This window comes from Hyalella azteca, unplaced genomic scaffold (genome assembly GCF_000764305.2).
Source record: "Hyalella azteca isolate HAZT.00-mixed unplaced genomic scaffold, Hazt_2.0.2 contig7219, whole genome shotgun sequence".
In the NCBI taxonomy this organism is placed as follows: domain Eukaryota; kingdom Metazoa; phylum Arthropoda; class Malacostraca; order Amphipoda; family Hyalellidae; genus Hyalella; species Hyalella azteca.
In genome coordinates, this window is record NW_025937347.1 from 1 (window position 1) to 10041 (window position 10041).

Genomic DNA, 10041 nt, shown 5'->3' on the forward strand with positions numbered 1-10041 from the left:
GAAATGGCACTTAATTGGATGGAACTGAAAAACCATCAAGTTGTGATTTTTACAGACTCCAAAGCATCTTTGCATTTGATCCTTAACACCCGCCGCCCCAACTACTCAGCAATAGTCTTCAGGATACATTCACTGCTTCTCCAGAGAGGACTGAGCACCGTAGCCTTCTGCTGGGTGAGGGGTCATAGTGGGATTGCTGGAAATGAGGTCGCAGACTGGACTGCAAATCTAGCACACAGTGCAGATAGGTCTTCCCGCTCCATACTCTCTTTTGAAGAGTCTCTGCGAGCAATATCCCAGGCCTTCAGCAGGCATTGGCATGGATACTGGGAAACCCAAGTAGCTGACACTGGCTGCGGCCAATTTAGACATGACCTTGACAATAGTATAACATATATTGACTAGGTACTAATTAGGATGGTTAGCATGATTTCAATTACTGGTCTTGATGTTTTCATTATAACTAACCCAGTTGTCTGTCTGTCGAGTCTATGTGTATGTACCACTTTTTGTTAGTTGTCCACATGAAGAAGGTAAAAATATTTGTTGATACACCTAGTGACCAATGTAGTGCAATGCAGCTCTTCACCATTATGCTTGTTCCCAACATTTATGCAAATGTTGAATTTTTACATAAATAAATATGGCTTGATCACTATCAAAACAGTCTCCCACTGATACTTATTGGCAGCAATTTCAAACTTTCATTAGGTAGCTATAGACCATGCTATTTTACATTTTATATTGCATGTGTCATGAAGAATCCAGTGTTAATACTTGTCATTTAAATTGTTTCAGATGAGCATGTTTGTAGTGTTGTGACAATTATTCGGATTTTTTATATTTGGCTGCTCATCATTTAATAATATTATCTTATAAAAAGTCTACAGAAGTGGTTATTGTAAAGCTCTAATTTGATCTCTCAACTTGACATATAAATTATTTTACTTTGAGTTGAGTAAAATCTTGAGACATGTCTGGAAGTTGTGCAAACAATGCACCATCATGTGGGTTCGAGGAGCTGGCACAGAAACTAGAGGGCGCAGTACTACACACTATGAACCCTAGTGTGGACAACAGTGCACGGCATCAAGCTTATCAAATGCTTGAACAGGTTTGAATTTAATCACAGTTTATTTTCAATGTTTCACAAGATTACCAAAAAAATACCTATTTAGGTTTTTGCATTTTTATTCATAGATTTTTTACTATTCTTTAAACTTGAATGTAAAAATATATTAAAATGTGCCCTCAATGCAAAAATGTGATAAAATATTTTATGGTTTTGGAATGAGTATTCATTTAATTTTTAATGCAATTATAAATTGAATTTTCTATGCATGTCTGCAATTTTTCAAAGCATCTCTTTATATTGCTCTATTATTTCAGTAGATTTAACATGTTATTTAGTAATATACAAATCTGTGTATTATTTCAGTAGATTTAACATGTTATTTAGTAATATACAAATCTGTGGCAGGCTAAAGAGGATCCTTCAGTTTCAATTCCATGTGGGTTCCTGCTGAGCGTCAACACTCGGCCCAGCATTGTGCGGCACGTAGGTCTTCATCTCCTTGAAATAAATATCAAGTACAAATGGAACCAACTATCTATGGAAGATAAGGAATCAATAAAAGTGAGTTCAAATAATCATATTAGATCAGACTGTTACCCAGAGCAATGCAATGTGATCATGTACGCAACAAATCTAAAATTTCGCAGTGTTACTTCATGAGCAAAGTTTTCCCTCTGTGCTTTTTTAGGCTAATTAGCATGCATGTTCATCATCAAACTTTTAATTATTTCTTCAATTCAGTGCTAGTATTTATTTATCAATTTAATATGTGTTATACTACGTATATACTATAGCGTATACCTATATATTGTATATACGCCCTGGATTGCTCACTCTTGAATGGCAAACTTCATAAAAATTGACAAGCTTGCTTCATGGCTTTAATGTTGGAGAATACGTTTAATATTTAACAGTTGTCTAACACTCGTCACTCAGAAAATATCAGCATTCAAATTTCAGTGCTGTCTATTTTCATGATTTTAATAATCATTTTATTAATTATTGAGCAGTCATGCATTTATTTTTTATGAAAGAATACTAGAACAACTTGCCTAAAATTTGAAATTACTGAAAGCTGAGATCCTTATACCAGTACATTATTGAAAATTCATTAGAGAACAATAGAAAGATTCATTAGGCAGTTATAATCCTTTTAAATTTTCTTCTATTTATCAATCAAATGCACTATTATTCAATTGATAGCTTGCTTATTAGTTTAAGCATTGATAGAGAAACATTATTGATTAGAATTCCTTATCCATTCTTGAAGTAAGAGTCATGATTCTCAATTTGATTTAAAATCACATGCATCACAGCAGTTAATCATTGCAAGCTTAAAGATTGGTACAATTAAATGGAGCTAGAGTTCTGAATTTAAAAATTAACAACTTTTCACTGTCTCACAATAGTTTAATAAGGTAAATTCAAGTCTTGCTTTTTTTCCTTGAATCATTACTATGTTCTCCATCCCACCAGGTTAATACAATGGCCTTGTTGTCATCGCATCAGAATGCAGGTCCTGAGGAGTCATTCATTCAGGACAAGGTCTGTTAATCTGGAAAAATTTCCATTAATATTGTTTAAATTAAATAGGCCTTTATTTTCTAGAGCAATTTAAATGACTAAGACTGAATTATTATTGTAAAAGTCTTAAAAAGTAAGACTGAATTATTATTATATATTGTTTGTAAAAAGGCTTGGTACTCTCACCCACTAAGAATAAATGAGCATGGGTATCATCTTTTTTGACTATATACTGTACTCATGTATATTTATTTATATGCCTATTTCTGCAGAGCTACTTATTGTTGAAAAATGTAATTACCGGTATATACTTGGTTTATGTGGTCTATCTCACAAAGAAAATTGTGTAGCCACTGTAAAGTCATCTATAGTGGATCAAGTATATTTACATTGTCTGGTAGATTACATCTGGGACTAGGTGTGGTAGGTAGCTTTTCCAGACCAGCCTTCAAATCATTGGCCCAGTCTTCACAACCATCACTTCTACAATAATTATTGCAGGCCCAGTCTTATTGTGGTAAACTGGTAGTCCTCACCTGACTGATTGTGGTGGTTCTTTAGTTATATGCTTCATGGCACATATAAGTTTGGATGATTTGTGGGTCTCAAAAACCCGTGATCAAATCATGTAGAATATTGAATACTCGTAATATGTTGGCAAAATTTGTTCCTTTAACAGGTTTCATTGAAGTTTTATTTTGTTTTATTGACAACTTTCTTATTAGTTTTTTTCAATAGATCGAACAAGATTTTTCGTTTACACTGGTAAAGCTTCAATGAAATATTGAATACCTGCATGTAGATAAGTTAGTGTTATTAAAAGCTTTGTGCGAGTCCTGTACTCAACAGACACCCTAAGTAAATGTTGCATGGCACATTTATGCCCTTATTTGTCATTAATCTTGCAACTAATTGAATTATCTGCCATTTAATTTTGTTGTACCCAGATCAGCAGGTTGGTGGTGGAGCTGGCAAAGCACACTTGGCCACAACTATGGCCGAGCTTCATGGAAGAGCTACACGAGTGTGCGCTGTTGGGTCCTAAAAAGACCGAGACTGTACTGTTGGTCATCACACGACTGTCAGAGGATGTTGCTGTGCTGCAGGTCACTCAAACTTGCACATCTCATCTATTTCCCAGTTCTGTCTTTTATTTAGATGTGAAATTGAACATGTCTTTCTGTAATTGGTTTTGGAATAATTGGTATACATCAGGTAGTATTATTCTTATTAGCGGAATTTCATTTGGGATGAGATTATTTTAAAATTTCAGGGATTATCGATTCACGGGAAAACAGGGTTAACCTGCTATTAATATGTATTAAATGATTAGCCCACTGCCCACACATTACTTATTCAAAATTTAAAAGCATAATTCATCCTGAGTAGAACAAAACTTTTGCAATGCTTTCACTTGAGGATTGAATTATTTCAGTTTATGATAACTAAGCCGGTAAATTACGCTTTCTTTCTAGTCAATAAAAAGCTATTATTATTGATCTTATTGTTAGTTCTGTGACTATAATGTATTACAATCAAGCTAAGGCAAGGTAATTTACACTCTGATAACATCAAGTCCATCATTAAAATGCAAGATATCAACACGAGTGAAAGTTATTCCTTGTTACATTTTAATTCATAGAAGTTGTTCAGATTTGTTACTGCTCAATAATCATGGGCTTTTTGTAGCTCTTGTGCTGCAGTGCACAATTTTGTCTGCTTTATTCTTTAAATAAGTTTATTTACTGAACAAGTTTTGGTTTGTTGTATAATGATAATTCTACCAAAATATCTTACTTCATTGACTACTAATAAACTTACTGAGAAGAAAAATTCACAAGATAATCAATGTAAATTAAATAGAAATATTTATTTGAATTCTACATTATTAGCCTACTCACTGCGATATCTCTTTTTCTTTCTCCTCTATTCACTGTTTGATGTACAAATAATGGATCTTATTTTAGATTGAATTTCTTTGGTACCATGAGGCTCCTAGCATGCCATGTTATGATTCAGTTTTAGAAGATCATTTATTTCACAGGGCGTTCAGTTCTTCTATAAATTGGTTTTTATATTATTGCTGACCGGTAGAAAATGGGAACCTGCTCTTATTTAATGCACGTTTAATAATAATTATTTGTAAAAATCGTATTTGCCTGCAAACGTTCTTTGTTATTTATCCTTTTAAACTTTGTTGAACTGAAATATATCGTAATTGTATACCAAAACAGGACATACAAGACGCTGTATTGAGACTTGTTCATGCCATGCAGACCGTACTTTGATGAACTGAAATATATCTTAATTGTATACCAAAATAACACACAATGACATTGTATTGAGACTTGAAAATAACACACAATGACGTTGTATTGAGACTTGAAAATAACACACCTGTCTCTTATACACATCTAGATGTGTATAAGAGACAGCAATGACGTTGTATTGAGACTTGAAAATAACACACAATGACGTTGTATTGAGCCTTGAAAATAACACACAAGATGTTGTATTGAGCCTTGAAAATAACACACAAGATGTTGTATTGAGACTTGTTTGTTATGCAGACCGTGGAATGCAGCAAGCGACGTCGTGAGCTGTACCAGTGCCTGGCAGGCGGCATGAGCGAGACGTTCGAGTGGTTGTTGCGGCTGCTGGGGCAACATTACAACCCTGGCAGTCATGTCAACCTATCGTTGCTGAAGGTCATAATCATGTGTCTTATTACTTAATATTTATTTTTTATTACCTAATCAAGTTGCATCTGGGTCCAGTGAATTTTATTTACTGTTGATTGCAAGAGTTTGTTATTTTATTATATCAATATAATTTTTTATTACTTAGTCATGTTGGATTTAGATGAATTAATGGCAAAGTATTGTTCATAAAGAATTTTACATATTCTATTACAGTGTCATTTTGGATTTAGATCAATTAATGTCAAAATATAGTTCATAAAGAATATTTTATGAGTACATTCTTTGCAAAATTAAAATGAATGTGAATTAAGTCAGGTTTGCTGCTGTCTGTCAGCTGGATGAATAACTTCCTTTATTTGTTAACGTTCCGCTAAGAGGCATTCCCTCAAACACGGTTTTTAGAAATAAAATTTTACTCTTATGGAAGACAGTTTCACTAAATATTCTTATGTTATTGTCGGTGGTGTCAAACTCGCATCTGATACAACTCTCTGATATTATTATTACTATCAACTATTAGTATTAAACTGAGTTATATGTGATATATTGTTGTTGCAGGAAGTGACATATAAAACTGATATGTTGCTGTTGCAGGAAGTGACATATTAAACTGATATATTGTTGCTGCAGGAAGTGACATATTAAACTGATATGTTGTTGTTGCAGGAAGTGACATATTAAACTGATATGTTGTTGTTGCAGGCAGTGACATATTAAACTGATATGTTGTTGTTGCAGGGAGTGACATATATTAAACTGATATATTGTTGTTACAGGGAGTTCTGCAGTGCCTGACCTCACTAGTTGAGTGGGTTGCAGTACAACACTTGTTCTCAGACTCGGCCAAGCTCCTACACATGTTGTGCTGCCTCCTCAACGATGACAATCTCAAGCTGCACGCCGCCCAGTGTCTTCTTGCGGTAAATTACTGATATATCTTCGGGAAAAATTAAATTATTGTATGCCTGAGATGCGGATGTAGTTAACCTTCTGTTGTTGATTCTAATTTGTTATAAAACTTTTTTTTTTCATTTAAGATATATCCTCGTGAAATAATATATCATTATATGCCTGAGATGCGGTTCTAGTTACTTTCTGTTATGGAAACGAATTTGTTATAAAAACTTTTTTTCATTAAAATTTTATTTATAATTTTCTTTAACATTTTCATTAAACACAACATCATTGTCTGCAAAGACGCGTGATGAGGGTATCAAAACTGAGATTTTTTAAAGGTTTATAATGTTTTTTAGGTAGTGTGAGTGCCGTAAGCTTAGTTAAAGCCAATGATACTTTTATAAGAATGTGTCATGGCCAGCAAAGCAGCGATAGTTCGTTACAATCAACAGAAATTTTAAAGCTAATTGATGAAAGATAATTATAATTGAAGAACAAACTTTGAACTTTATAATTTGCAGCGTTTCTGCTCCATGCTAATTTTCAACATAGTTGACAAAGACTGCGTACTGAATTAAACAATGATCTTCACTATAACAAGTAACCTACGATGATCTTCACTATAACAAGTAACCTACAATGATCTTCACTATAACAAGTAACCTACGATGATCTTCATTATAACAAGTAACCTACGATGATCTTCACTATAACAAGTAATCTACGATGATCTTCATTTCAACAAATAACCTAATATGTTCTTAACACTTCACCAAGTAACATATGATGATCTTCACTATACTAACAATTAACCTACAATGATCTTCATTAGGTAGTACCTATAACAAGTAACCTACGATGATACGATGATCTTCCTTCTAACGATGATTTTCTTCTAACAAATACCGTAACCTACAATGATCTTCATCATAACAAGTACCCTACAATGTTCTTCACTATATAGCAAGCACCGTACCCTAACCAGCACATATACACGGCAGGTTGTATCACGCAAGGGCGGTGCAGAGGAGCGTCTGCCGCTGTTGAGTTTGTATAACAAATACCCTGCGCTGATCTTCCTTATAACAAGTAACCTACTATATTCTTCACTATAACAAGTACCCTAACCAGCTCATATAAATGGCAGGTTGTATCACGTAAGGGCGGTGCAGAGGAGCGTCTGCCGCTGCTAAGTTTGTTCCACAGCGACTGCGTGGGTGCGATATACGAGTCTGCTCGCCGCGCTCTGCAGGCTAATAACGCCACCACGCACTACGAGTTCATCAAGACCCTGGCGCTGATTGTCATGCAGCTCGCTCTGCAGCTCTGTCAGCTCTCCAGCAAGCTCGACGGCGTACAGCTGCCGGATAACTTCCAGGTACTGATAATGTTCTTATGGCTGGGTGATAATGATGTTCTGACTGCATGATAACTTCCAGGTTCTAATAATGTCCTTACTGCTCGGTAATTTTATAGTGTGTATACAATTTTATGCTCGGTAATTTGTTTATAGTGTCAACTGCACATTATAAAGGATGCCTGAATTCTTTTCATTTTGATAAATTGCTTGTAAATTGTTGCCAATGCAATTTTGGTCTGTCATTGAATAACGAATAAGCGGATTTTTACAACTACAGGATTTAGACACAACAGGGGCTACCATATTAATAATAACAAATCTCAACTTTCCCAAGTTTACGTTTATTGATGAATTTTTCAAGAGGTCATTCAAATCTGTAAATAATCCTTGTCCTATGCATCAATTGACCTTATATTTATAAGCCTCTTACATAAGCAATAGTTACGAGCTCGCAACTATGTTAGCCAATCACTGATCGCTACTTAAGCTCAACCCACCAATCAGAGACGATAAATCAGCCGCTACCGTATGTGTATTTAAGCGATATAAGCTATCTCGGCACCTGGACATGGCGGTCTCAATGTTTTCTGGATCGAATTGCGGTGCTTCTGTTTAACCCTCAAAGATTTCATCTTCAGTCAATATACATAAAGAATATTTTGTATCGCGAGATAATCGAAAGAATAGATGGATGTATCGTTGTTCATCCTATCCACAGCTGAATTAAACAATTTGGAATAATCTTTATTAATTGACGCTTTAGATGTGTTCATATCCATTGAACCATCAAAGTTAATTTCTATAATTTGAAACGCATAGCAAATTTGAGATTACTGGGGCGACCGTTCAATAAATTTAAGCCTTGAACACCGTCTGGTTTCTTGGTGAAGGAATGCACTGAATCTTCACGAAATTTAAGTTCAACTACCAATTGCTATATATAATGCATCATTAAATTCTCAGATATTGGTTTACCTATCATTAACTCAATGATACCGGTACTTAAAATTAAGATATTGTCATTAGGTTTCTAATCAAACAATGTTAAAAAAATTGTATGAATTAAATGATAATGCTAGAAAAATTGTGTGAATGGAATGGTTATGCAAGAAAAATTGTATAAGTTGAATGATTATGCGAGAAAAATTGTATGAATTGAATGATTATGTGAGAAAAATAGTATGAATTGAATGATTATGTGAGAAAAATAGTATGAATTGAATGATTATGTGAGAAAAATTGTATGAATTGAATGATTATGTGAGAAAAATTGTATGAATTGAATGATTATGTGAGAAAAATAGTATGAATTGAATGATTATGTGAGAAAAATAGTCTGAATTGAATGATTATGCGAGAATAATTGCATGAATTGAATGATTATGTGAGAAAAATTGTATGAATTGAATGATTATGCGAGAAAAATTATATGAATTGAATGATTATGCAAGAAAAATTGTATGAATTGAATGATTATGAAAGAATAATTGTATGAATGTAGCGATAATACAAGAAAAATTGTATGACTTGAATGATTATGCAAGAAAAATTGTATGAATTTAACGATTATGCGCGAAAAATGGTATGAATTGAACGATAATACAAGAAAAATTGTATGGATTGAATGATTAATTGAAAAAAATTGTATGAGTTGAATTATTATGCAAGAAAAATTGTATGAATTGAATGATTATTTGAGAAAAATTTTATGAATTGAATGATTATGCGCGAAAAATTGTATGAATTGAACGATAATACAAGAAAAATTGTATGGATTGAATGATTAATTGAGAAAAATTGTATGAATTGAATGATTATTTGAGAAAAATTTTATGAATTGAATGATTATGCGCGAAAAATTGTATGAATTGAACGATAATACAAGAAAAATTGTATGGATTGAATGATTAATTGAGAAAAATTGTATGAATTGAATGATTATTTGAGAAAAATTTTATTAATCGAATGATTATTTGAGAATAATTGTATGAATTACCGGTAAATGATTATTGAAAGAAAAATTGTATGGATTGAATGATTATTTGAGGAAATAGTATGAGTTGAATGATTACGTTTATTACCCGGCAGCATTACCTGACTGTGCTGCACGAGTTCGGCCAGCATCCCAGCGTGATGGTGTACGGCAGCTTCATATTGGCCTGGTCTGCCCTCCTGAGCCACGCCAGCATCTCCAGCAGCCCTCTCATGGCCGCCTGTATAGCCTCGTGGCTGCCTACTGTCCCTGGCAAGGTAGGTATACTCATTAAATTAAGTAAGGCAAGGTAGGTATACTCATTAACCTCTCTAATTAACCTAGGTACTCATTAACCCTCTGCCGCCTGACATGAGTAACCAGAGCAATATTGTCACTGATCATATACAATGTATTGTGTCACTATAGCCAGTGTAGTGATTGAGTGAAATGTTTTGTGTCGCTATAGCCAGTGTAGTGATTGAGTGAAATGTTTTGTGTCGCTATAGCC

At 33.9% G+C, this 10041-nt stretch overlaps 1 protein-coding gene across 1 annotated transcript in view; it reads left to right on the plus strand.

Annotated features, from left to right (window-relative positions):
* Positions 1-798: 798 nt before the first annotated feature.
* Positions 799-10041, plus strand: part of LOC108677883 (exportin-5) — a 22413-nt gene continuing 13170 nt past the window's right edge. The window contains exons 1-8 of the mRNA XM_018166186.2: positions 799-1114; positions 1481-1636; positions 2552-2620; positions 3547-3705; positions 5170-5307; positions 6078-6221; positions 7346-7576; positions 9647-9808. Coding sequence (XP_018021675.1) covers positions 974-1114; positions 1481-1636; positions 2552-2620; positions 3547-3705; positions 5170-5307; positions 6078-6221; positions 7346-7576; positions 9647-9808 — 1200 coding nt within the window. The 5' untranslated portion in view covers positions 799-973. The remainder of the gene's footprint in view (positions 1115-1480; positions 1637-2551; positions 2621-3546; positions 3706-5169; positions 5308-6077; positions 6222-7345; positions 7577-9646; positions 9809-10041) is intronic.